We start from the raw sequence: 27,219 nt of genomic DNA on the forward strand, positions 1-27,219 counted from the left end.
GACCCATGGGGTGTGGGGAAGACCCATGCCACTGTCATCCCTCAGGATGAGAATCTTTCTGGGGGTCTCTTGCCCACCTTTGGAGCCGCTCAGCTTACGCAGGGGGATAATTTGGGGATGCAGACACGGTGCCCTGCATAGAGGTGCTCACCGCATCCCGCGGCCCCTCTGCACGACGCCCATCACTTTTGCACATCCCCCAAAGCCACATTTCAGGGCTGCTCTCTCACCTCGCCTCGCATAACCCTGACTGTAGGAGGGGGCACATCTGCCAGGCGAGTTTCTGTGGGGCACCGCGGGGACAGCCCCGTTCCTCCTGGGTGCAGCCCCCCGCCTCCCCCACACCGTCTCTCAGCCCCACATCCCCGACTGCGCTCAGGTGGGGGATGTGGCTGCGTGTCCCCCCCGAGATTGAGCATCGTCCCCATCAGACGCAGCTCTGGGGGGGGGGGGGCCGAGTCCCCAAGCTGGCAACAGATGGCTGGAGGCAGCTTGCTGACACCTGCCCCTCCTCTCCGCCTTGCTCCTGCCCTTCCCTTTCTTCTCTGCTTGTTTTGTTTCATTTCCCAACACTTTCTGGGGGTTCCTCTCCTCTCTGCAGAGTCCACCCCCAGGCCAGGGAGATGGGGAGGGATGGGGAAGGTCTTGGGGTCCCTTCCAGCAGTGCACAGGGTGCCGGACCCCAAAGGATCTTCAATGTCCTTGGCCACATCCCTACGGATGCTGTGGGTCAAGGCTGGACCAGGGACTGTGCCCACACTGAGCCTCTGGCTGTGCTCTGCTCCTGCGTGTCATCTGCAGCCTTCAGGTCCTGGCTGCCAGCTTCCAGCCCAAGTTGATTCCCAGGAACATGCCCTCCTCCTTCCTTCTTGCACCTCCAGAGCCTGCAGCAACAAGGGAATATCCTTCTGGATGCAGACAAAGCGAACAGCAGCTCCCCAGCATCCCCCAAGCATCTCTCAGCACTTCATCCCATCCCCATCGCAGCAGAATGGGAGCGAGGTGGGTGAGCTGCTCCTGCTGGGGTTTGCCTCTATTCACCCCAGAAATGGCTGCAGGGAAATCAGCCCTGGGTGCCCTGCAGCTGCAAAGGGGAGAGCTGCAAAAGGGAGAGCTGCAAAGGGGAGGGATGCAAAAGGGAGAGCTGCATCCTCCGTGGTGCTGGGATCCTTCTGAATGGACAGGAAAGGGCAGTTGGGCATCATGGGGAGGATATCTGAGGTGGGCACGTGGAGGATGGGGTTGGGGAGGAGGAGCTGGGTGCTGTGCCAGGGCAGCCCTGCGACAAACAGCCGCCACCAGCTGCCTTGATAGCTCCGCTGGAAGGCTTTAGGGTGGGTTCCAGCAAGCAGATACGCAGGGCATCATCATCCCCCCATGCTCTGCCCTGTGCAATCTGCCCCCTGCAAACCCACCCCAGCAGGAGAGCATCCCCCCGCAGCTCCTGGGCTGCTGCATGCGCCTGGCTTCATGGGACAGAGCTGGGGAAAGAGAGTCACCCCCCGACCCTGCACCCACCCGTCCCACCCCCCCAACCCAGTGCATCCCTATAAATCACACTCTGGCATGCCCCCTCCCCTTCGGCGGGGTTTGGGGGTCACCTGTGACCCCTGGCAGATGGCGCGGGGACGCCCAGCCCTCCGCCAGGAACTGTTGCAGCCGCCATCTGTCGGGCAGCTCCAATCTCAGCAGTTCTGCCCGCCAGCTCAGCATCCCCACCCTGGGACCCCGTGCTGCTGCAAAAGAAGAGGGGGTGGGATGTCAATAGGAGGGGATGTAAATAGGGTGGGACACACTCATCACATGCACGCACATGAAGTTGCCCTGCTGCTGGTGGCTTTCCTGCCAGGGGAACCCGAAATCCTAAGGGGAAGAGGAGAGGGTGTACATGTGGGGCTGAGCACAGGGAGGAGCACAGCACAGCTCAGCACAGTTTTGGGGTCTTTGTCACCCCCAGGTTGTGAGGACTCTGTGGGGATTTGGGGGATGGAGTTACGATGGGTGTCATCTCCTTTGGACAAACTGCACATGGGGTCCTGGGTTTGTGCTCTGTGCTGGGGGGCACTGGGGAGGGCTGGGGGTCTCTAGGGAGAGTTCAGCTGGGCTTCAGTGCAGGCAGCCCCCAGTTCCCCTATGATGGTCCTCGGGGAGGGGACACAGCCTCAGGGACACAGCTTGAGGGACACAGCAGCTCAGAGGGCCCCAGTGGGGCAATTCCTTGGGGCAGGACCCACTGGCAGCTGCTTGGAGCAGGAATTAGCCTGTTAGCACCCAGTTGGCTGCAGGGCTGGGAGAAAAAGAGATGGGGGAGGACAATTTTTGGGGTGCTGCTCCGGATGGATGAGGACCCCAAACCCACCCTGACCCACAGCAATGAGGAACTGAACTCATTTCCTTCCAGCATCAGTATTTATTCCACTTGAGGTTGCTTCTGTCCACTGCAAATCCCTCACAGCCCCCCGGCTCTCCTGCTGTCAGCAGGCAATGCCACACTCGATGGCACCAGGGCTGCCACCTCCATCCCCCACAGCCTCCATATGGGCTGCCCTGCTCCACACCGGTCCTGTGGCCATCCGTCTCCCAGGACAGGACCAGTCCTGCCCCATATAGGGGGCCGTGCTGTGGGGCAGCCCATGACCCCGGAGCAGAGGGGCTGCAGATGCCCCATTCCTCCTGGCCGGGATGTGGATGGGCTCAGGGTGAGATGACATAGGCTGTGGCGATGTATTTCTTGCCATAGCCGTAGGTGGACTTGGTCCAGGTGTAGGTCTGGATGCTGACGCCGTGGCCACCCAAGCTCAGGTGACATCTGTGGGGACACACAGCTCTGCTCCACACCGTCACCTCCATGGCGTGTCCCCATGTCCCCAACCCCACCCCAAAGCTGAGGGCAGTGGGACCTGGCTCAGCTGCTCCATAGGGTTTCCCATATCCTAAATAGGGACAGAAGGGCACTGCTGGCTCCGTGGCCAGAGGACAGACAGACGGACGCAGTACTTACGCCCTCCCAGGTCGGGCAATGAAGCACAACGTGTAGATGCCAAATTCAAACTCGGGGCTGCAGCCGATGAATGCGGAGCCCACCTCCTTGTAGAAGCCGTCCCAGCTGAACTGCAGCCCCAGTACATCAGGGTAGGTGTCCCACTGGAAGCAGCAGAAGAGGGTTTGGGAATGAGATCCTCCATAGCAGGGCGTGGGAGCCAAGCAAAGCCTGGCTGCACCCCAAGCAAGGCAATCCCAGCCCCACATTTGCCCCATTTGCCCATTGCAGTGGGACCTGCCCACCCTGCTTCCATCCCAAGGTCCCATTATGGGGACAGATCAGGCTGAGCAGTTCTGCTCCACATTCTGGGGGTCTTGGTTTCCCCCCTTGGGATGCAGCTGATGGAGTGGGGTCAGCACTCCCTGCCCAAATCCTGCATTGCCCCGTGGGATGGCTCACCGGCCCGTCGAAGTTGTGGCTGAAGTAGTTGACCAGTCCCTGCTTTTCCAGGAGGTAGAAGCGGATCCAGTTGTGAAATCCACTCACTTTCCCTTTTTTAATCTCCCCTAAACACAAAGGAGAATCGAAGTGAGCCGGGCACCCAAACCCCAAATCCCCCAGCTTTGCCCCCCTAAAGCAGGGATGTGCTCAGATGGGGCTGAACCCCCCAAATCCCAGCTCTGCTCTACGGTGCTGCCCCCAACCCAACCCAAATCCCCCATCCAGGACCCCAAGGAGCTGCCCCACATTCCCCATCCTCCTGGGGTGCACTCCACCTGAGAAGACGTGCTCGAAGCCGCTGGAATCCTTCTCTCCATCACCTCGGGAGTAGAGCCCAAACCACATCTCCTTCAGATCCTGCAGGAATTCCTCCTCGGAGCCGTAACGATCTGCATGCAGAGGGAAGGAGCTGCTGGATCAGCACACGGACCCCATCACGGCCAGCCCCGGCCTTGATCCACGCTCACTTTTTTTATGGAGGAAAGCAAAAAGTTTCTTCATGAGCTCCGTCTTCATCACCTCCTGGAGGAAGACGTTCTGCTCCTGCAGCTCCTCGGCCGTCACCTCCTCCTCACGGCCCGTTGCCCTCTGGTAGTTGTCCAGCAAACGGATGAAGCTGGCGTAGGTGGGTTTGGAGAAGAGCTTCTCGTTGACGTATGCATAGAGCCTGGGAGAGAGCAGGACCTGAGCTGGGGAGGAGAGGGGTAGGGAGGTCCTATAGAAGGGTCCAGGTGGGCTGAATCCATGGGTTGAGGTCAATGGGATGAGGTCCAATAAGGCCAAGTGCTGAACTTGGGTCATAACAACCACCAGGAAAGGTGTGGAGGTGCTGGAGTGTGTCCAGAGAGGGGAATGGAGCTGGGAGGGGTCTGGAGCACAAATGTGATGGGGACCGGGGTGGTTCAGTCTCGAGAAGGGAGGATCAGGGGTGACGATATTGCTCTCATCAACGACCTGAAATGAGGTTGGGGTGAGGAAGGGATGAGAAGTGATGGCCTTAGGTTGCACCAGGGGAGCTTCATTTTGGATGTTATGAACAATTTCTTCTCCAAAAGAGTGGTAATGCGTTGGCATGGACTGCCCAGGGAGGTGGTGGAGTCACCGACCCAGGAGGGGACAAGGAATGGCAAGGATGTGGCACTTGGGGACATGGTCAGTGGGCATGGAGGGAATGGGCTGGGGTTGGACTTCGAGATCCTGGAGGTCTTTTCCAGTGTGAATGATTCCATGATTCTACAACTCTATGAGTAGAGATCCCACGTGGAAACCATCCCTGCCCCCAGCCCAGCTGTTTGGGTCCTGGCCATGGCATCCCCTTGGAACCATAGAATCATTAAGGCTGGAAAAGCCCTTTAAGACCATCCAGCCCAAACCTCCTGGCCATGCACTGTTGAAGCACACTCACGGCTCAGGGGAGCGATCCTCCTGGAGCCCCGTTTGGTCGGGGGCAGCCCGGTGCTGTGGGTTGATGGCGATGTCGTTGGGTTGAGCCTTGTTGTGATCCGCCCCGTAGAGCTGCTCGGAAACGTGGAGCAGCTCCTCATCGCTGATGGCATCGTGGCTGCTGGAGAAGTGCTCTGAGGAGAGAGATGGGAGCTGGGGGGCATGGCATGACCCCAAAGCATGGAGGGGTGCTCCCAGCCAGCACCAAGCCCTCCCTTTTTGGGTAAAAGCCTTCAGGTGTGAAGCTGCTCCCCGCAATCCTTATGGGGTGATGCTGCTCACCTTCACCACGTCTGTGCACCGCTTCCTCACCTGCACAGAGCCAAGAGAAGAGCTCAGGGTGAAGGAGCTGCGCCCAGGACTGTGCACCCAACTGCAAAGCAGCGCAGGTGGATGCATTCAGCCCTCTGCACCCCGTTACTGGGTGCTGCCCACCCATCCATGCTCACCCGCCCCGCAGTGCTCCAGGTAATCCCAGCAGCAGCTGTTGCGGCTCCAGCACTCGGAGTCACAGTGGCACTCATCCTCGTGGCTGTAGGGTTCCTCGCAGCGTCCCCTGCAGGAGTCGGGGTCCGTGTATAGGGCTTTGGGGGAGAGAAACAACAGTGTGGTTCTGTGGGGCAGGTTGGCAGTCCTGCTCTATCCAGACCCAAATCCGGGAGCGGATCTTCCTTCTGGGTCCTGGTGGACAGCAAGGGGACAAAGGGACAGCATGGAGACAAAGGGATAGGATGGGGACAGCCACACTGGGGGCGTCCAGGGGGGAGAAGAGGAACTCTTGCTGCTGTGGGGCTGAGCAGCCCCTCAATCTGCAGCATCCCAGTGCCCAAAGCGCTGCCTGTGCGCTCCGGCACCGTTCCCTCCTCACTTTGGCAGAGCAAAATGGATCAAGTTCCATGGCTGGAGCTACTCGGGAACCTCTGGGATTTTAGGGTGGATGAGTTGGGTTTGGATTAGGTGAGTCCTCAGGACAACGTCTGTGGTCATTCAGCCACAAGGACATTGCAGTCACTTGGCACCAGGAAGCACCTTCCTGGTTCCTCCATTCGTTCCTGCCCTGATTCACCCACTAATGCCCATCTCAGCCCATGCCCAGAGGAGCACCACATTCCAGACGCCTTTATTTGCAATTTGCAATGAAAACAGGGGACTCCTTCCTGAGCTATTTATACTATCCATGCATCATGCAGCTCCATTACACACCTAAAATTAGAGCTGAGCCCCAGGCTGTGCTATGAGTGGTGCCCACGTCGTGTCCCAAAAGGACAAGGGGTACTCACAGGCACCAAAGTAGGAGACAGCACTGGCAAACCCCAATCCTGCTGTGACCTCTGAGTGTTGCACTGAGTGATTTCTCCCTCCAACCACATTCCTTGCTCTGTTGTCATGCGTTTCGCCCCAGTTCTGCTTTATGGAGCCACCAAAACTGTGGACCCACAGGTGGTGGTGGGAGGGAAGAACCTCTTTGCCTCAGCAGCCCCAGTTGGGCATTGCTGAGTGCTGCTTGGCTTCCTGGGGTGCTCCTGGAGGAGATTTGCCCGTGGTTCTACTTCGTCCCATCCCATGGTTTGAGGTGAGTGCTGCTCCATCTGCCCCCAGGTCACCCAGCTGAGCAGGTCTGGAGCCCAGATGAGCAGCAGCAATCCCCATCCTGTCTCCATCCTTCTCACTCCCAAAGCACCAGTGGGGATCAGTCACCCCGAATGACACATCCAGGCTCGTTTTCCAGCTCCAGCCCTGGGGAGATTGCACAAGGCAGGAGCTGCCCATGCGTGGGTAGCACTGTGAAGTTCCCTGAGCATGTTATGGCAAAGCCCAGCACTGGGATGCACTGCAGCTCAGCAGGGCTGGGAGCTGCACAGAGCCTTCAGAGAGAGCTCAGCATTGGCCATTCCCTTCCAAGGCTCAGGTGCAAGAAGAGATGCAGCATCCCAGATTTTTCCCTGCAGGAGGATGCTTGCTCACCAGTTTTGAGCCTAAATACAGCTATAGGGCAGCCTGCAACTCTTCATGGTTATGTTAGAGCTGCTTGAACTCTTTGGGGAGAAGAACCAAAGGGAGGAGATCAGGAGGAGAGGAATGTGTCCTGCAGTGCTCAGCACAGCATCTGTCCTATGCTGTGCCCAAAGGATGCTGTGCCCAAAGGATGCTGTGCCCATGGGATGATGTGCCCATGGGATGTTGTGCCCAAAGGATCCTGTGCCCATGGGATGTTGTGCCCAGGGAATGTTGTGCCCAGAGGATGCTGTGCCATGGGATGTTGTGCCCAAAGGATGCTGTGCCCAGGGGATGTTGTGCCCAAATGCTGTGTCTAAAGGATGCTGGGGATCTGTGTGGAGGGATCTGGGCTCATCCTTCTGCTCTCATCTCTGACCCATCGCTCCCCATCACACAGGACTCAAGATTTCTGCCCTCCCCCAGCAGAATCCTCTCTCTGCGGTTGCCAAATGAGGCAAGTTGAGGACAGATGTGGTTTTGGCAGCCAAATCCTCAGAATGACCCCAAAACGATGAAGGAGTCTGCATTGAGCTTGTGCCAAGATCAGTGGATACTCTGCCTGTATGGAGCCAAAGAATTCTTCAGCTCCTCAGCCAGATCCCTGCTTCCTAACGAGGGTCATGAATCAGGATGAGAATGTGGTGACTCCTCATGGGCAGGCCAACGTGGAAGCAGCTCCTCTTACACCTTGGCCTTGCAAAACTCCTCAGTGCTCATCCTGGGCTGAGCTGCCTGCTTCTGGAGCGTCAGATACAGCTCACAGCATCAGAATGGTGATGAAACTCCTCGAGTTGAGAACAGACCACAGGTCCACACTTCATGCAAGAATGCAGCAATAGCAGCAGCTCATCACGTGCAGCGTGCCGATGAGCAGAGCCAAAAGCACGATGCTCAGACACTGCTCCTTATTGCAGCAGCCATCCCTGCCCATGCAGCCTTCGAGCCCTGCTCTGCCCCATCTCTCAAACTCTTTGCTTCGTGTGCATTGCATTGCATGCAGCTCCTGGCCATGCAGAGCGGGGCTGAGCCCTCTAGCTCACACCAACAGCTGCAAGGATGATCCCTGAGCTCCACAAGCACCTCTTGTGTGATGACCGATGGGGTGACCAAACCTGCTGCCACCAAACCTGTCCCACAGGTGCTGCCCTGTTGACCAGGGATGCTCGCAGCTCTGGACGCCACCAGCAGTTCTGGTGATGCACAGGGAGGTGATGACAGCTTTCACATCGCTCTGCTCACTGCCCGAGGTGTGAGCTGGCTCAAGGTGAAGCCAGGTGAGAGCCTGGGGTGCTGGGAGCCACAGAGCATCCCAGTGTGCTTCCAGTCTGAGCACTCTAGCTGTGCTGGTGTGGCTGTGCGGCTGAGTTGGGCAATCTGGGAGCTTTGGCTGGTGCTTGCCATGGGTAAAACACCCAATTCCGTGTTGTGCCTCGCAACCGCTGGGCTCCACCACCCCCATCCAGCAGCAAGGAGGAGGTTTGTGGGTAAGGAAGTGGAGAAATTGCCCTCAGTGCTCTCCCAGGATGGAGGAGCAGAGGGAAGGTGGGTTTGCAGGAGGAGAGCACAGCAGCATGCCCAAACCCAGCCGAGAGAAGGGCAACCCCCATTCCATCACCAGCAGAACCCCCAGGGAAACCCTCTAGCACTGAAACATCCCCCAGTCTTTGGGAAGGATCTGACCCCATTCCAATCACTGAGTGCACCTGAGCTCCCTACTCCCCAAATCCCCCCTTCCTTCAGCCCAGTGCAGCCCCTTCCCCACGCAGAGCTCTGGTACTCACAGCCCAAGGCCATTCCCACCCCGAGGAAGAGGATGAAGGCCTTCATCATCCCAGCGCTTTGCAGCATCTCAGCTCTCTGGCAGTGATGTGGGTGCTGCTGAGCTCTCTCTGCTATATGAGGGTCCCCAGAGCTGAGGGAGGAGCCTGGTGAAACCAAGGACCTCACTGCAAACTGCAACCCGACTTCACCAGAGCTCGTTACGTGTGCGTCCTAATTACAGCCTACCCAAAGTGGGAGGAGGGCTGGTAATTCCAGCTCCTGGGATTGCTCCACTCCTCTGTCTGCACTTCCCCAGGGTGACGGTTGTGGAGCAAAGGGGAAGCATTCTGGGGGGATGGGAGAGGGGTCCTCACCTCCACGGGGGATCAGGGTGGGTATTGGTGCCACTGGGTGCAGCATCCCCGCATCCCCCTGCCTGTGCTTCCCCAGAGAGCCCCACCACAAGCCCTGCATGCAGCCCACAGCCCTGGGAGCTGCGTTTTCCTTCTGCCCATCCCCTCTTTATCACCACCAGCAGGACCCACGACCCCCCACCCCACACACACACACACCCCCAGCCCAAGCAGACGTCCCTGCTCTGAGCAGCACCCAGCCCAGTGGATGCAATCTGCGACCCTTCCAGCAGCATCCATCACAGCACCCCTTGGCACACAGCTGAGCAGTTCCATAAGGAAAAGGTTTGGCATCCTTCTCACCCCTCTGTCATTTCCTATCCTCCTCCCCGAGCTGCTGACCCCGCTGACACGTCCGTGCTGACAGCAGTTTTTGTTTTCTGGGATGATTTGGTGTCATCATGAGCTGAGTGTGCACGGGTCACCTCTCACACCCTGCACATGACCAAGCTGGGAGATGCTGTGAGATTTGGGATTTTTGTAATTGCTTTGAGACCAGCTTGCCATCAGCCTGAGGCACCCGGCGTGGGTTGAGCTCTGATTAATGCTGGTTGTTCAACACTGATGGGGAAAATGCCCAACAAACAGCAGAGGTGGAGGAAACAGGGAAAAGACAGAAAGATTCCTGGCTGCAAGAAGTGAGAGAGATACCATGGCACTGGGTTTTGGCTGCAACCATAGGGCGTCCATTCTGCTCCTCTCCGGGATGCTGGGATGGGGGATGGATCCTTCAGCCCCACAGGAGGAAGAGGAGGAGATGTTGGGATGTGGAGCAGCCACATGGAGAGGTGGGAGCCCAGCACCTGCCCTCTTCTCTTGCACCCAGAGCTTCTCCCCATGGAGGAGAGCAACCTCGTGGGGCTTCTGCTCCCCATGGGAACTGCTGGTGGGATGGGATCTAAAGGAGGAGGTGATCCTGGGGAAATCCCAGTGTGGGTGTAGCTTATGGAAAGTGTACGGAATGGGGGGTGCTTGAACCAGGGGAAGCAGACAGGGCTCAGCTTTTCCACTCGAGCTGAGATGTCTGCAGCCAAGCCCGATGTTGGGGCCAGCATCGTGTCTGCAGGAGGAAGGGAGAAACCCTGGGACACAACCACGGGCCCCAGGCAGCAGATCTGCAGGCTGAAGGTAATCCGCAGGCTGGGATCCAGCTGGAAAACGCAGAGCTCCCACTTAACCCTTCCTTCCCCAAAACGAGCTCCTCCACATCGGGGCTCCTTGAGGGCAAGGAACCTGGAGAAGGTGATGGAAGGAGATCTGGGCTGCTTGATTTGGGGCCACATGGCAGGGAATCAATGCTCTGCTTTGCCCCAGCTCACCTGGATGCATTCAGGGGGTGTGGAGCCCAAAACCAGGGGGACAGGGGGTGATAAGAGCTGGTCCCAGCTTTCCAAATGGGGATGTTCAGCAGAGCAGGACTTGCTCCAGCACTGACACCATGCTGTGCCCAAGGGCAAACACCTCAAGAGTGTTTGGGGGAGGTTGCTGAGCATTGGGGGCTCAGAGCTGGGCTGGTTGGCTGTGTGAGGCTGCAGGAGGATGGCCCTATGGCAGAGCTGAGGACAGTGCCCAGCACTGCCCAGATCTGTGCGGGTCACACCTGCATCCCAAATGATTCACAGGGGGAAATGCTTCACTCAGGAGCCAAGGAAGATGGGAACCGGACCCCCTGCTCACCCCACTGGTGGAACAACCCCAGAACCAAGGAGCAGAGGATCCCAAGGGCCATGGCATGGACACAGGGGGGTCCCAGGACCCCAAGTCCCATCCTGGAGCTGGCTGCAACATTTGAATCTTCTCTTAGCTGCGATGGGGAATTTTATTGTAAGCAACCCAACCCCATGAACTGTGAGGTGGAACTCAGCAGTGCTCTGGTCCCTTGTACCCCAGCCCTGCTTGGTACCCTGCAAACGTGGGAAGACTTTAGGGGCAGGGATCAGCTGTGAAGCCCACAGCCCCAGATTCCTCCTGCTTATAGCACTGGGACAATCATTGCTCCACGCACAGCCAGAGCTGCAGGGAGGGGTTTGGGAAGAGCTTGATCTGATCCCCATCTCCATCACTGCATCTTCCTCCCACCACAACAGATGCTGCCCCATCTCTGCTGCTGTTCTTCCCCTGTCCATGTGGGGAAACTGAGGCACGCAGGTGGCTGAGCTTAGCCCAAGGGTCCACACAGCTCCAGGGAGCTGAGATGGAGGACACAGGACATCCCAGGGGAGCAAACAGGACAGAGGGATGGAGCCCAGCACCCCCAGAGCAGGCAGCATTGGTGCTGGGGGCATCCAGGGCACCCTGACTGTGCAAGGAGCGAATGCAGGCTGCTGCATGGAGAAAGAAGGTGAGCACAGCCTTGCATACAAAAATACCTCTATTGCTCACTGCGTGGGGGCTGCAGACCCTCCTGTCCATGGCCTCACCTGCCCACAGCCCCCGTGGGCTCCCAACTGCACGGATAGGTCTGGCTCCCATAGCAGAGCCATGGGGCTGCTGTGCCATCAGCACACACAGTGCCACGTCCCTGCTGAGTCCTTGCTCCCTTTCCCTCCTGCCCATCAGGACTCCAGGTCACGGGAGAGCCTCAGCAGCTCCTTCTGGCTGTCGATGGCTTTCAGGTGCTGCAGATACGCCCAGGTGGAGACGGGGCTCCGCACGCTCAGTGACTGCTCCGAGCCTGCAGGGTGAGGGATGGGCTCAGTGAGACCCCCCCTCCTCATTGCTCACATCCCCATCTCTGCCTGCAGCCTGACCCACGGCTCCTCCTCTGTCCCCCCAACTGGCTTTGTGGGTCCTCCTAAACTGCCCACCTCATTGTAAACCCCCTTCATCACCCCTTCTTGGTTCACGGGTCCCCCCTCTTGCCCAGCTCATTGGAACCCCCTCCATCATCTCCAATTGGGTTCTTGGGTCACCCCCTCTCGCTCAGCTCACTGAAATCCCCTCCATCTTCTCCACTGTGGCTCTCTGATCCCCCTCCATCACCCTTAGCTCAGCCCACTGAACCCTCTTCGTGTGGCTCATGGATCCCCCCTATTCCCATCTCAACGAAATCCCCCCAACACCAGCATGGTTTCAGTTCCCGGATCCTCCCACCCCCTCCCCCCCCTTGGCACTAAAGGAGCAGAAGAAAATGGGAACAGATGCATTCCATGGGGCAAAGTGATGCCCAGCTAGAAATGCCAAGGCACCAACAGCACCATCCCAGCGTTCACACCCCTCCACTTTTAAAGAATGACAGGCACACACCAGTGGACCCCATTAATGCACTAAACGAGTAGACCTCATTAAGAGCCCAGGGTCTCCCAGCCCCACACCTACATGTGCTGATCCTGATGGCCCTGGCATCCTCTGGTCGATGTGGGGAGCGATTCCGCAGTGGGGACAGCGGAGCTGGGTGCATACAGAAAGCAGGAGGTGAGCGACGGCCCCCCCAGCTCCATGACACCCCCAGCCCCATGACCACCTCAACCCCACGACCCCCCAGCCCCACTCACCATGGGCCTGGCTCCGGCAGCGCTGCAGGACGCGCACCGTCTTTGCCATCATGTGCTGCAGGCAATGCACAAAGGTGACTCGCTGCCACCCAGCAACATTTTGCTCCCAGCTGGGAAAACACCCTCCAGCTTCAGCAGAAACTGCCCCATGTCCTCCCCACCCCCCACTGTAGGGCACGGCTGATGCTGCGTGGATGCTCTGGGCCAAGCAGTGCCCCCAAAGGATGGTCCAAAGGGAGCAGCCCCCCCCACCACTCACCATCTTCTCAAAGTTGATGAGGTTCTCGGCCAGCGTGCGGTTGCCCTCGTGGATGAAGGTCAAGTCTACAGGAGGGGATGGGGATGGGGGGGGTCGGGGTGAGCCCAGGATTTGGTTTCTCAGTCCACTGTGAGCACAAAGCTGTGGTACGCACCTTTAAGGAGGAGGGGGATGAAGGGGATGATGGGGGGGCTCAGCTTGGCGACAGCCAGACGATAGACCCGGTGGTTCCATGATGGGTCCTGGAGACAGGCAGAGGGATGGGGGCTGATGGGGCAGCAGAGATGTGGGGAGGGGGTGCCCTGGAACAGCACATCCCAAATGTGGGAGCACAAGTTGCACCACTTCCATGCCATCCCTGTGACTTTGTGTATTAGGGGAAGCAGGGAGTGGCAGTAAACCCAGAGGTATGGGGCAGGGACAGACCCCCCAGCTCTGCTTCCTGACCCCTAAGCCCCATTCCATCACTGAGACCCTCCAGCTCCATGGGAAGCAGCTGCACTCACCAGCATCCGCTCCAGCGCTGCGTGCAGCTTACGGATCTTGTGGGGCAGCCTCTGCACAGAGAGTAGGTCAGAACGGCCCCATGAACCACTGTGCCCAACCCCCCTAAATTTCCATGCACCTCCAAGCCCCCCATCCCAATTCCCCTATTTGGGATCTGTGATGTTGCTTGCTCTGGGTGCTTGGCAGCAACGGTCCTTCCAACCCAACCATCCCATGGTTCTATGATCTTTCAGGACCCTTCCATCCCAACCATCCTGTGGTACTGTGATCTTTAAGGACCCTTCCATCCCAACCATCCCATGGTTCTGTGATCTTTAAGGACCCTTCCAACCCAACCATCCCATGGTTCTATGATCCTTAAGGACCTTTCCAACCCAACCATCCCATGGTTCTATGATCCTTCAGGACCCTTCCAACCCAACCATCCCATGGTTCTATGATCCTTCAGGGCCCTTCCAACCCAACCATCCCATGGTTCTGTGATCCTTAAGGACCATTCCAACCCAACCATCCCACGGTTCTGTGATATTTATGGACCCTTCCAACCCAACCATCCCATGATTCCATGATCCTTAAGGACCCTTCCAACCCAACCATCCCATGATTCCATGATCTTTAAGGTCCCTTCCAACAGTTGCATCCTGATCTTCATGGGAAATGCGCTCCCTGCCTCCCCAGCTTTGGGGTGCAGCTCATGTAGGAACCCAGCAGCTTGGCCACCCCTGATCTTTGTCATGCAGACTTGGATCTGTCACTGCAGAGCCCAGGGGAGGTGGCAGGAACCCACAGGCTGTTACCTCCCAGGTCTTGGCAAGGCGGCTCACGGCTGTGTTGCTCACACCAAACATCACCGCAAAGAAGGAATTCAGATTCTTCTGCTCCTTGAGGCTGCGGCCATGGGATGAGGTGAGCGGGGAAGCCACCAACGTGTCCCAGTGGGGAGGGGACATTGGTGACACTCACTGTGCAGCCAGCTTGATGAACTTGCGCAGCAGTTGGGCTCTCCTGCCCAGCTCAGGGCAGAGGCACAGCTCAGTGGCCACCCAGTACTGCAGCTCGTTGAAACGCCGCATCATTCGCTCCAGGTTGGCTGTCGTCACCTCGTGGAACTTCTGAGGCCCCACGATGTAGTGGATCATCTCCACCTGGCGTGGCGGAGGATGGGTGAGGATGTGACAGGGGGACTCTCAGAATCACCCTGGAGGATTTAACCCCCCTGTCCTGGCATCCAGGTGCTGCTGCCCTTACCTGGTGGATGCTCTTGAAGAGGTTCCAGTCGTGGTCGGTGAGGTGGCTGGCCAGGTCCTTGGAGCTGATGAGATCCAACGTGTCCGAGGAGCCAACGTGGGGGCCCAACTGCTCAGGATGGGGGGTCTGCACACAGAATGGGGGTGAGGGACACCCCAACCCAGGGTCGGGCTCACCAAGGCCCTCCATCACCTCCACTTGGTTGATGGGTCCCCCCCTTCTGCCCGGTTATTGAAATCCCCTCCATCCTCTCCACTGTGTTTCATGGCTCCCCCTATTGCTCAGCTCACTGAAATCACCTCCTCCAGTGGGATTCATGCCCCCCCTACCGCCCAGCTCACTGAAATCCCTTTCATCCTCTCTATCGTGGCTCTCTCATCCCTTTTCCTCACTCATCAAACCCTCTCCATTCTGGCTCACGGGTCTCTCTCTATTCCCTCCTGCTCAGCTCATTAAACTCCCACCCATCGCCTCTATCTCAGCTCACAGATGCCCCCCATCTCCTCACAGACCCCCCTGGAGCTGAAGGACCAGAAGCAATGCCAGCAGCTGTTCTCCATGGAGCAAAGCGACGCCCAACCCACCTCCAGAACCACAACACGAGGATTCCCCCCAGCATCTCCCACCCTATGCTGACCCCCCCTCCAGCTCACCAAACTGCTCAGCTCCTCCATGCTGACAGCAAAGAGCCGCTCGTTGAGCCCCAGCGAGGTGAACACCCCCACGGCGTCCAGCTGCAGCCCCACTTTATCTGTAGGAGATGAGAGGATGGGTGCTGGGCTGCTGCAGAGCTCAGGGACCCTGGAGTGCCCCGGGACCACCACTCACCTCCGGATGAATTCACCTTCACCAGGAGGTGCTCTCCATCCCAGCCGAGCTGTGGAGCCAGGGACTGCAGCACATCCCGCACCGATGCGTTGACGGGCAGCACCGTCACCAGGCACGAATGGTCAGCCCTGTAGATCTCGTAGGGCACTGTCAGGGTGGAGGTGTCAGCACTGTGACCACATCCAGAGGGATCAGGTGCCACGGGTGTGCCCGCAGTCCCTGTACCTTTATCCTGGGCTCTTAAGGCACAGCTGCTGCTCAAAGCCGCCTCGTCTTGGCTGGAGAGCCAGCTCATGGAGCTCCGAGACTGCAGCGAGAGGGGGGAGAGTGGGAAGCATGGCACCCCCCTGATACCCCGCTTCTGGGGGTCCCATCTCCCTGCTCCTGACACCCCCAGGGCTGACCCTACCTTGGGCTGGGGAGAAATGCTGCTGTCCCCATTCTCCATCCTGCACCAAGAGGAGGAAAGGCAGTGTTAAGAGGGCAGCAGCGCTTAGGATGCCGCCCTCAGGGGCACAAGGATGGAGGTGGCACAGGGGTGATTATGGGATGGAGATGTCCACAGTCACCCCGAGGGCACAAGGACCCAGCGGATGGAGGTGGCACCGGGTCATTATGGGATGGAGATGCCCACGGCACTCACGCTCGGGGCCGCCGCCGCTCCTGCTCCTGCACCATGGCCCCCAGCCGAGGGTCCTGGCTCACCAGGTCAGCGAGGTTCTATGGGAGGACAGGGAGGGGGGAGAACTCAGAGTGACCCAACGGTGATGTGGGAACCCCAAAGGGCTGCCCTGTGCTCCCAGTACCTGTAGCAGAGTCGTGGTGCTGCGGTCACCCTGCAGCAGCCGCCCGTAGAGCAGCACCCACTGGCTCACCAGGCGCAGGATCTTGCGGCGCTTGTGCAGGCAGTAGGTGGCTTTCTCCTGCTCTGAGCCATCCAGAGGCTCTGCGCGAAAACTGGGACCAGTTAAGGGCACCAGTATGGAGGATGTGGGCAAAGGAAGCGAGAGGACCCCTCGCCCCACAAGGACAAGGAATGGGGATGTGCCCTTCGCTTGGAGATTTGGGGTTCCCACCGCCATCCCAATGTCCCAGTAAGGGGACAGGGACCAAGGTGGTCCCTGCAGGAAGGGCTGCATGCCATGGGCCCCCCATCAGCAGCGGAAGGATATTGATGCAGCAGAGCCCTGCAGAGCTGCGAGGTTGGCATGAACACAGTGTAGGTCAGCAGGAAATCCCCCAGGAGTGTGTCTGGAAAAGAGCAGACAGCCCCGCTGTGCTGCGCCCGCACCGGGCTGAGGACAACCCTGTGGGGTTGCCATGGGATTTTCCACCTCACAGCTCCCACTGGGTCACATTTTGCTTCTAAAAGCCAAGGAAAGAGTTGAGAAGAATGCAGATATAAACGTATTATTTTTTGGAATGAAGGGAAAGGCTTTTTGGAATGGAAATCATAAAAAGTTGGGCGCGGGGAGGAGGTTGGATGCTGGTTCTGCAGTTCTGATTTTTTACCCGCTGGGGACATCTCCTGGCTCCTGCCTCTCCCTGTTCTGCAGCTTTGCATGGGGGGGGCGTGGGGACGTGGGAGAGGAGGGAGGAGACGCTCTGCAGTTCTCCCAGCCCAAAGGAGGGATTTGATGGAGAGAAAAGGGCAGCCCCCACCTACCCACAGGGTCGTAGAGCGTGGCGTCGAGCCTCATGAACTCCAGCAGGTGCTCCAGGATCTTCTCTGGCGTCCCAGCCATCACCAGGTACCTGAAGTGCATCAAGGAGCCAGCGCTCAGAACAGCTTTGGCATCCCCACTGCCACGATTCTCCCCAAATTCCTCCACAAGAAGGCTCAGGGAAAGGCCAGCAGTGTGCCTGCAGCAGGAGGGATGGGGATGGGCAGCTGTTGCTGTCACCTGCTGCTCCGCACCGTGGCCGGCTGGCTGCTGCCTCCCTGCAGGTTCTTTTGCAGCACCAGCACCACCTTCCCGTGCTCCTTCAGGCGCATGGTGTTGGCTTCCACATCCTAAATGGGGAAAAAAGCCTTCATCCTGGCTTGGTGGCCACAGCCTGTCCTCCCCAGGCTGATCCCTGGGCAAAGCCAGCTGCCAGCAAGCAGCATGGGCTGCAGAATGCATTGATCATACAGCATCTTGCACCCCAGCACCCTGTTGGCATTGCATGGTGGTTCATTGCACCCCAGCACCCTGCTGGCATTGCATGGTGCTTCATTGCACCCCAGCACCCTTGTGGTTCATTGCACCCCAGCACCCTGCTGGCATTGCAAGGTGCTTCATTGCACCCCAGCACCCTGCTGGCATTGCATGGTGCTTCATTGCACCCCAGCACCCTCCCAGCATTGCATGGTGGTTCATTGCACCCCAGCACCCTGCTGGCATTGCATGGAGGTTCACTGCACCCCAGCACCCTGCTGGCATTGCATGGTGCTTCATTGCACCCCAGCACCCTCCCAGCATTGCATGGTGGTTCATTGCACCCCAGCACCCTGCTGGCATTGCATGGTGGTTCACTGCACCCCATCCCCCTGCAACCATCACACTCTGCACATCCCAGAGCAAACCCCACAGCCACAGGAAAGTTCTGGGATGATGACCAGCACAGGAGATCCCAGCTGCCCACCTTGAGGATGCGGTTGAAGTCCTGCTTGTCCACCCGCAGGAAGTGGCAGTTGTCCTCCCGCAGGATGATGCTGGCTGCTCGGGGAGCATCGTTCACAAGTGCCAACTGCCCAAAATCGTCCCCTTCGTGCAGTGTGGCCACCAAACCCTGCAAGGGGACAGGGCTAACACAAACCCAAACCTGACCCGGGCCAGGTTTGCAACTTGGCACCAAGGTGACAGCAAGGATGGGGTGGAGGCATGGGGACGCACCTACCTTGCCATGGGTGACCACATTCACCGAACCCTTCCAAACGATGTACCACGAGGTGCCTTTATCCCCTTGGCTGAACACTGCGGGGGAAATGGTGGTGTGAGTGAGACCCAGAGCATCCCTCATCAGCCCCCATCCCATCAACAGCACACAGCCAGATGGGTGAGACCCCAAAGCACCCTCATCCGCCCCATCCCACCCATCCACCCCTGCTCCACAGAGCCAGCAGGAGCATCCACACGGACAGCAATGCCCACCCAACCTGGGGATGCTGTCCTAGGGGCCATCCCATCCCATTCTAGCATTAGGTGGAATGGTTGGTGGCCCTGCATGTGGCAGGGGGGTTGGAGACTCATGATCCTTGAGGTCCCTTCCAACCCTGGCAATTCTGTGATCCTGTGATCCCCCAGCACATGGAATTCAGTGGGGACACTCACACACGGTGCCGGCTCGCTGGTGAGACTCGAACATCAGCACAGATGCCAGCTCCCGTTTCACCTGCAGCAAGGGGCAGCCACCCTCAGCATGGAGGGGACACGCAGGGTGACAACCCAGGGGTGGCTGCAAAGGGCCAGGAGAGCAGGAGGAGGCGTGGAGGGGAGGCAGTGGGATGCAGGAGGGTTTGGAGGGGATGGATGCAGGCACGAGGGCAGCAGGGTGCAGCTCACGCTCACCGAGTTGGAGAGGTGAGCCACGGCTTTAATGTGGAGCAGCTCCTCAAAAATGAGTTCCAGCTCATCCTCTGTGCGCTGGGCAGGCCTGGGAGGGAGACAGGGGTGGTAAGTGGTCATTGAGAGCATCTCAAAGTCCTGGACTCCCTCCTGCATCCTCTCCAGTTCCAGAAGGGGAAAGGATGCTTAGGATGGCCTATCTGCAGCACCTCCAGCTGTGATTGGAGCAGGATGGAAGCGAGCCACCAGGACCCCCAGGAGCCCCCAGGAGCACCTAGAAGCCCCCCAGGAGCCCCCCAGCACTCACGGTTTGCGCAGGGCCATGGTGAGCAGTGCATCAGGCCCCAGCTGTGCCAGGAAGGTCACCGCCTCCAGCAGCTCCTCCGCATCCCGCAGCCCCATGCGGGGTTCGGGGCTCAGCTCCAACTCAGCAAAGCGATAGAATTGGGTGTCCTTGTCCTGGAAATGCCACTCCTGTTTCACTGCGGGGAGGGAAAAGCACGTGAGCTGGGGTGTGGACCCATGGGTGAACCGGGATGCCCTTGGGGACCCCCTCACCGTGCGTCAGGACCCCGCCGTCCACCAGCACCTGCCCCACGCCGATGGCTTGGCTCCGTGTCTGGATGCCCAGCTCTGCATTCAGCATCCAGTCCACCAGCTCCTTCCCAGAGCAGCACCTCCTGCAAAGAAAGGGAAGCGTGAGGAAAACACCCGCAATGAGGCTGCGGCATCCAGGAGGGTCCCCAAGGGTGGGGTGGGTGCTGGAGGTCCCACCTGTGGTGCCGCAGGTGATGCTTATGGTCCCGGATGAGGCTGGGGCTGGTGCTGGTGAGGTAGGTGAAAAGGAGCTTTCCAGCTCTCCAGATCTTCTCCGAGGATGCCTGGAGGGGAAATGAGGTTCTATGGTGCATGGAGGGTGTGGGCAGTGAGAGCTTTTTGCACCTCTTTGTGCTGAACCTGCTCAGTGCCCATCTTCAGCCCATTCCAGGATCTCCATTCCCAGCCCCAGGAATGGCTGATCCCAAAGGGTCCACTGTCCCAACATGCCTCCCCACTCCTCCACCACAGCCTTCCTTTTGTTTCTCCCCCTTCTCTGAATGCCACACTCGTGTCTCTGCAGCATTCTCACCTGGGTAAGGCTGTGTCCATAATCCAGGGAGGATTCAGCATCCAAAAGCGGGGTCTGGAAAAGCAAAAAGAAACTGTTGGTGGCCCCAAAAAGGAAGGAGAAATGCAACGAAATGCAATTAAATCCACAACAGTGCAATGCAAAGCAATGGAATTCAATGTAAACCTAACCCTGACCTTAGCCCTAACCCTAACTGCTAACCCTCACCACTAACCCTAACCCAATGCAGAGCAAAGCAATGCAACCCTAGTCCTAAATTTATCCCTAACCTAAATGCAATGCTATGGAATGCATTGAAAGCAGTGCAGTGCAGTGTAATGCAATGAAAGCAATGCAATGCAACCCTAGTCCTAAATTTAACCCCAACCCAAATGCAATGCTATGGAATGCATTGAAAGCAGTGCAGTGCAGTGTAATGCAATGAAAGCAATGCAATGCAACGGAACCCTAACCCCAACCCCCTTCCACACTCCCTGCACACATCATGCATCTCTCAGCCCCATCTGCTCTGCACCAGGAGGGGGTGCACACGCATCCCTGAGCCCCCACCAGCACGGTCCTCCTGAAACCATGGCAAAGTCTCTGTTCTGCCCACCCTCACAAAGAACAGAGCCCTCCAACACCTGCATCCACAAACCACAACCACAATCCTCCAACACCACATCCACAATCCATTTCCAGCTCTATTTTGGCCCATTTCAGCCACACCAACATGGAATGCCCAGCGTGCATCAAGGAGAACAATTCAGGCAGTGCTGGAAACCAGCAAGGAGGAGCTGGGATGGCCGAGTGGGGCCACGAGTGGACGTGGCTCAATGCATCCCACATCTCTGCACTGCAACAACCCCCACGTGCACAGTGGGGACTCAACCCTGCAACCTGCCCTGCAGCCACGTTTCACTCCGGGATGGGGAGTGAGCCGAAGGGAGAGAGCTGGGAGATGAAAGGATGAAAGGAGGAAGTTAAAAGCAAAGCCTTTGCACGCAGGGATCAAAGGCACCGAATGTGAGACGCAGAGCGGGTGCTCACTGCTGGCAGAGGACATCAGAGCGACCTGCGGGAAGGGCAGGGCGAGGGAAAGCCCCGAGCTTCTCCTCCAGCTTTGAAGCCTCATCCAGGAGAGGAGGATGGAAAAGACGTCGGATTCCAGCAGAAGGGCCCAGGGATGCTGCTCTGCACACTGCAAACTCGAGCAGCTCAACCACAAGGGATATTCCATCCAAATGATGATGGTTGTGATGCTCAGCCCTCTCCATGGCCACATCTGTGTCCTCCACCACTGCCCTTCCTTTTGGCCGTCGCCATCAGCAATGCTTTTTTTCCCACCTAATTCTGCTTTTTGCTGCTGTTTTCCCCCTTTTGGGCTGTGCTACCAGCTCCCAGCAGCCCTTCATTGTGCACTGAGGGCAGCTGGAGCATGAGCCTTATGGAGCATCCTCCTGAGAGCATCTCCAGGGCAAGGCTTTGTGCCCCCAGGTTGTTTGTAGAGGATTTGGAGACCTCCCTGGGAAGGTCCTGCAGCACGCAGGGCTGGTGGAGGTGCTCAAAAGGCCATTTTGGGAAGTGCCCATAATGAGATTTTGGGAATCCAGAGTCTTCTAGGCCAGATCTTCCGTTTACCTGAATTGGTAAGGATGCTTTGAGCAACTCCATTGAGAGGCACAGAGCAGCTGAAAGCCTCAGTGAAGGAATACAAGGTGGAGGAGCTGCAGAATCCTCCCTTACAAATGAATTTAATGCAAAATAAAACTGCTCTGCAGGGAGCTGAGGGAACCCCGAACCGCCCAGCACCACCAGCTGCAGACGGGTGCTGGAGGTGGGCACCCAGTGCTGGGTGCTCTGCATGGCTCAGGCTGCTCCATCTCCTCCAGACCTTTCCACGCCTCAAAGCCTTCCTCTTTCTCCTCCTCCTCCTCCTCTTCCTCCACCCCGGGCTCACGGCAGCCCTTTGCAAGAGGCTCAGGAAGGGGCAGAAGTAAAGAAGCTCAGGAGCGCAGCGCTCTCCGGCCACATCCGCAGCCTCCCGCTGTCACCAACGCGGGGACGCCTCCTCTTACTCACTCAGCAAACTTTCCCCGTGCCGCGTGACGCCCCGCCGAGCAGGAAACGCACCGACGATTGTCGAACAAATGTTTGCAAACCCGGAGCCGGGTTGCAGCCGGAGCTGCGGGACCCGCAGGTCGATGCCACCCACTGCGCCCGTCCCCAAGCAGAGCCGCCTCCGCCGTCACCCCGTAACCCCGCTCCGTCCTTGGGGCAGAGAGCCAAGATGTGGCACGGTGCTGCTCCAAGCAAGGACGGCCAAGGAGACTGAGAAACCTCCCCAAGGACAGCTGCTCACTGAAATTTCTCCCCACCAGCTCCCCTTCCCACGCCATGGCACCCCATGGTTCCCAGGTCCGGCCCTGCAGGATGCCCCCCTCCCTCCTCCCCCCTCCCCTTCCCAGCCCCTCGATGGCTGCAGCCCCGCAGCCGCCGTCTCCAAAGCGCTTCCGAAGGAGTTGCCTGTTTCCATCTTCCTGCTTACGGGACAGGAGGGATCCTGGTGGGCTCCAGAAATCCGGCAGCCGTGGGCGAGCGGCCAAGGCCGGCAGTGAGCGTTCTGCTTTGTTTGGGATCCCGGGGAAAAACAACAAGGAGCTATTTTGGGTTTTACAGCTTCAGAGAAAGTCCTCGCCCATCCGCAGGCTCTGAAGGAGAGGCACCACGCCAGGGTGCTCAGTTATCCCCACAACCCCCACTGGGAGGGGTCTGTCCCCTCGGTGCAGTGATGGCACACATGGGGTGATGGTGGCACACATGGGGTGACAATGACCATGGCACATATGGGGTGATGGTGGCACATATGGGGTGACAATGACCATGGCACATATGGGATGACAATGACCATGGCACACATGGGGTGATCATGGCACACATGGGGTGACAATGACCGTGGCGCACATGGGGTGATCATGGCACACATGGGGTGACAATGACCGTGGCACACATGGGGTGACAATGACCATGGCACATATGGGGTGATGGGGGCACACATGGGGTGACAATGACCATGGCACATGTGGGGTGACAATGACCGTGGCGCACATGGGATGATGGTGGCACATAAGGGGTGACAATGATCGTGGCATACATGGGGTGACAATGACCATGGCACAAGTGGGGTGATCATGGCACACATGGGGTGACAATGACCGTGGCGCACATGGGATGATGGTGGCACACATGGGGTGACAATGACCATGGCACAAATGGGGTGACCATGGCACACCTGTGGTGACAATGACCATGGCACAAATGGGGTGACCATGGCACACCTGTGGTGACAATGACCATGGCACATGTGGGGTGACCATGGCACATACGGGATGATAATGACTGTGGCACACATAGGGTGACCACGGCACACATGGGGTGAGTGCAGCCATTGGGGACGGTGGTTGGTGTCACCCCACTGAGCTGGGAGACATTCGGTGCCAGGGAGACCCCTGGAGAGGTGGGAGGGAGTGACACAGAGCTGTGCAGCAGGAGCTTCAGCAATGGAGAGAAGGGATGTGGCATCCCCAAGGTGCAGCCAACCCAACCTTCATTCCTGCTCCCTGCTCCAGCACCCTCCTACCTGCAAACACTGGGGAAAATGCCCCTTCTGTCCCCTTCCCCACAAATGGTCCCCAAGCACCAGGAGGCCGCACAGAGAGGGGGAGGGAGGCACAATTCTGCCATGCTGCGTGTGCCACCATGCTTCACATTTTGCCCAATTCTGCCAGTCCAGCACTTGAAAGCAGAAGTGCTGCAATGTGCTGCTGCCTCGTGCTTCTCAGAGAGCAAACACCCAACATGGTGCCCCCAAACCCTTAAAGTCCTGGGGAGAAAAGTATCAAGAAGGATAGGGAAAAAATAAAAGCATGTGTGCAAGTTGGGGGGGGGGAGGATGGGGAGAGAAAGTCAGAGAGGTTTCTGTTGTTCCATTGCAGCGGGGGGAGCTTTTTGCTTTGGGAAGGAGGTTGTACAGGAATGCAAACAGACGGAATAAAGCCATTTCCTTTTGTTCCTTAAGGTTTGTCCTCGGCCAGGCTGTGTGAAGGTGGATAGCTGCAGCCTCCCCCCCCCCCTCCTCCAGCAATGAGGGGGGCAGCAAAGGGACGTTTTGCCCCCATAGGGAAACGCAGAGGGTTGGGGCTGTGGCGGTGTGCACCGAACCGCTGCCAAGCGACCGGTTTCTCCTGTAAGCAACGGCCTGAGCTGCTGGGGAGGGAATGTATGGAACCCAGGGTTGGGTGTGGGGAAGGTGTTTCCTGCTGGCAGTGGGTTGGGGTGCTCTGCCCGGGCGCTGTGCGCTGGAGCACGGTGGCACCTGGTTTGTTCTGTGCTTTGTTGCCAAATCTGCCCGGCTTGGGGCTGAAGGCTGCACAACTGAGCTCACAGCCAAGGAATGGGAACAGGGAAGCACAGAACGGACCTCAGGGCACTGGGAAGGCAGGGAAAGGGCAGAGGTTTGCATCCAGCACGGGGGTCCCGCTCGGCTCCACCTCCCCCAGCCACTGGGTGCGGGGTGGGATGCTCCTGTGAAATGCTTTCCCTCTTTTTCCTTCAGGTTTGTCCCACTGTGGGAAAGGGCCACCCCCCCAGCACGGAGGGGTTGGCACTGGGGACATTTGTCCAGCAGGTGCCAACAGCTCTTGGCAAAGGGATATGGAATGGGATGGGGGCAGAGGGGTGGGGGGGGTGGGGATGCTCCTTCTGGTGAGGGGCGCAGAGGGGGTGGGGAGAGGGGGGGGCAGGCAGCATGCAAGCTCCTGCATGTGGGGTCAGTACCCGTGGTCCCTGCTGTCCCCATGTCCCCATTCCCACTGTCCCCGCTGCCCCACATCCCCGTATCCCACCAACCTCACGTCCCCGTAACCCACAGCCCCCGCTGTCCCCGCACTCACCCAGCGGATGCCCTGGATGCGGGGCAGGCTCCCCCCCTCTCCCTCCAGCCTGATCTCGTAGCTGGAGCTCCGGAACAAGTGCATCTTCTTCAGCAGCACCGACAGCCGCTTATTGTCCCCACCGGAACCACCGGGTGACACCGGCGGCGGCTGTGTGGGGGGTGGGACAGCCCCGAAACAACGCTCCAGCCCGGTCCGTCGGCAATGGGTCCCCACCGGAGCCGCTCCCCGCCGCTCCGCCTCCCCCCCGTTGGTCCCGGTTCCGGTAGCGATGGCGGTCCCGGCCCCGCGCACCTTCATGCGGCGGCTCCGCGGGGCCGGGCCGGGCCGGGCTGGGCTCGGGGTCGGTGCCGGTACCGCCGCCGCCGCCGCCGCGCTCCGCCCCGGAGAGAGAAGGGATGGGAGGAGGGAACGGGGCCGTCCTCGCACCCCGCCCCGCCCCAAATGCTTCGATTCCCCCGTTCCCAACCGGACCCCGAGCGCTGCGCACCCCGGGGACCTTTATATGGACAGCCCATCCCCAAAGCTCCCATCTCCATGGCCCCCCCCGACCCCGAGCTCAGCCCCATCCCTCAGCACCGCGGTGTCCCCACGCGTCTCCCTCCCTCCTGGGACGTTCTGTCCCTTTTCTCACTGTGATCACCCGAAGCCCCCCGGTATCCAAAGGTTTTGGGCAGAGGAAGGGACCTGGAACACGGCCCAAGGGTCCTGGGAGTGCAGGCAATGGGACTTCGGGCCAAAAAGCAAAGGTTTGCTGCCAAAGTGAGCTGTCACTTTTGAAATGAACCTTCTTTTTTTTCTATTAAAATCTATATTTAAACAGCCCCACAGCCCAACCAGAGGGGAGGAATGTCAGCTAAAGGCGAGCAGTCTGCAGGCACTGTGCTGCTGGCAGCCACCCTGGGGACTGTGGGGTCACATTGGGCTCCTCACCACTGCCACCACCCTGGAGCAGTCGTGTAGGATGGGGAACTGCAATCTTTCCTCCCACCATCCTCTTCATCTGAGTGCTGGATCGTCTGCAGCACTGCCTTCATGCCCCACATGTCGGCTTGAACACGGGCTGTGCCTGGAGGTGCAGCTCCTCCTGACCCCCAAAGAGGCCTCCCAACCCCGAGTGCTTCCTTCCTTTGCAGCAGGAACCATGCCCTTTCCTTAGAAAACACCAGTGCCACATTTCCTGCCCCACACCGTGGGCGCAGACTGCAGCAGTCGTGGTGCTCTGTGGGCATCTCTGCATCCATGTGTGCATCTCCTCATGTGCATCTCTGCATCCATGTGTGCATCTCCATGTTTGCATCTCTGCATCCATGTGTGCATCTCCTCATCTCTGTATGCATCTCCTCATGTGCATCTCTCCATCCATGTGTGCATCTCCTTGTTTGCATCTCTGCATCCATGTGTGCATCTCTGCATCCATGTGTGCATCTCCTCATGTGCATCTCTCCATCCATGTGTGCATCTCCTTGTTTGCATCCCTCCATCCATGTGTGCATCTCCTCGTGTGCACCTCTGCATCCATGTGCGCATCTCCACGTTTGCATCTCTGCATCCATGTGTGCATCTCCTCCTTTGCATCTCCACATCCATGTGTGCATCTCTGCATCCATGTGTGCATCTCCTCATGTGCATCTCTGCATCCATGTGTGCATCTCTGCATCCATGTGTGCATCTCCTCATGTGCATCTCTCCATCCATGTGTGCACCTCCTCCTTTGCATCTCTCCATCCATGTGTGCATCTCCTCATGTGCATCTCTGCATCCATGTGTGCACCTCCTCCTTTGCATCTCTGCATCCATGTGTGCATCCCCTCATCTCTGTATGCATCTCCTCATGTGCATCTCTCCATCCATGTGTGCACCTCCTCCTTTGCATCTCTGCATCCATGTGTGCATCCCCTCATCTCCCTATGCATCTCCTCATGTGCATCTCTGCATCCATGTGTGCATCTCTGCATCCACGTGTGCATTTCCCCAGCCATGTGTGCATCTTCCCATCCACGTATGCATCTCTGCATCCATGTGTGCATCTCTGCATCCACGTGTGCAACTTCCCATCCACGTGTGCAACTTCCCATCCACGTGTGCATTCCCCATCCATGTGTGCATCTCCCCATCCATGCGTTCACCCCCCCATCCACGTGTGCATCACCCCCATCCACACATTGCACTC

The 27,219-nt window shown here is 58.5% G+C and overlaps 2 protein-coding genes across 3 annotated transcripts; both read right to left on the reverse strand.

The window, feature by feature from the left end:
• Positions 1–2,463: 2,463 nt before the first annotated feature.
• On the reverse strand, positions 2,464–11,315 carry ENDOU (endonuclease, poly(U) specific). The gene is made up of 9 exons (XM_090128265.1): positions 8,707–11,315; positions 5,377–5,511; positions 5,210–5,239; positions 4,890–5,061; positions 3,952–4,151; positions 3,760–3,873; positions 3,443–3,549; positions 3,002–3,144; positions 2,464–2,809 (listed from the first exon to the last, which is right to left on the reverse strand). The coding sequence occupies exons 1-9, from the start codon at positions 8,771–8,773 to the stop codon at positions 2,695–2,697; spliced, it is 1,083 nt and encodes a 360-aa protein (XP_089984391.1). The 5' UTR covers positions 8,774–11,315; the 3' UTR covers positions 2,464–2,694.
• Positions 11,316–11,452: 137 nt separating this feature from the next.
• Positions 11,453–25,416, reverse strand: RAPGEF3 (Rap guanine nucleotide exchange factor 3). Of its 2 annotated transcripts, XM_031609790.2 has the most exons (27): positions 25,047–25,415; positions 20,116–20,169; positions 19,761–19,867; positions 19,545–19,666; positions 19,294–19,468; positions 18,990–19,074; positions 18,753–18,813; positions 18,319–18,395; positions 18,064–18,210; positions 17,340–17,449; positions 17,102–17,190; positions 16,608–16,686; positions 16,242–16,392; positions 16,079–16,155; positions 15,845–15,884; positions 15,661–15,742; positions 15,436–15,582; positions 15,261–15,358; positions 14,608–14,733; positions 14,323–14,504; positions 14,157–14,247; positions 13,359–13,409; positions 13,007–13,094; positions 12,853–12,917; positions 12,594–12,648; positions 12,418–12,489; positions 11,453–11,773 (listed from the first exon to the last, which is right to left on the reverse strand). In XM_031609790.2, the coding sequence occupies exons 1-27, from the start codon at positions 25,344–25,346 to the stop codon at positions 11,655–11,657; spliced, it is 2,850 nt and encodes a 949-aa protein (XP_031465650.2). In that variant the 5' UTR covers positions 25,347–25,415; the 3' UTR covers positions 11,453–11,654. The 2 variants fall into 2 exon arrangements, with proteins under 2 accessions (XP_031465650.2, XP_089984369.1); XM_090128243.1 differs by having other exon boundaries at positions 15,436–15,742; positions 25,047–25,416.
• Positions 25,417–27,219: the final 1,803 nt, after the last annotated feature.

The sequence above is a fragment of the Phasianus colchicus genome, chromosome 33, assembly GCF_987193195.1.
Source record: "Phasianus colchicus chromosome 33, bPhaCol1.hap1.1, whole genome shotgun sequence".
Taxonomy (NCBI): domain Eukaryota; kingdom Metazoa; phylum Chordata; class Aves; order Galliformes; family Phasianidae; genus Phasianus; species Phasianus colchicus.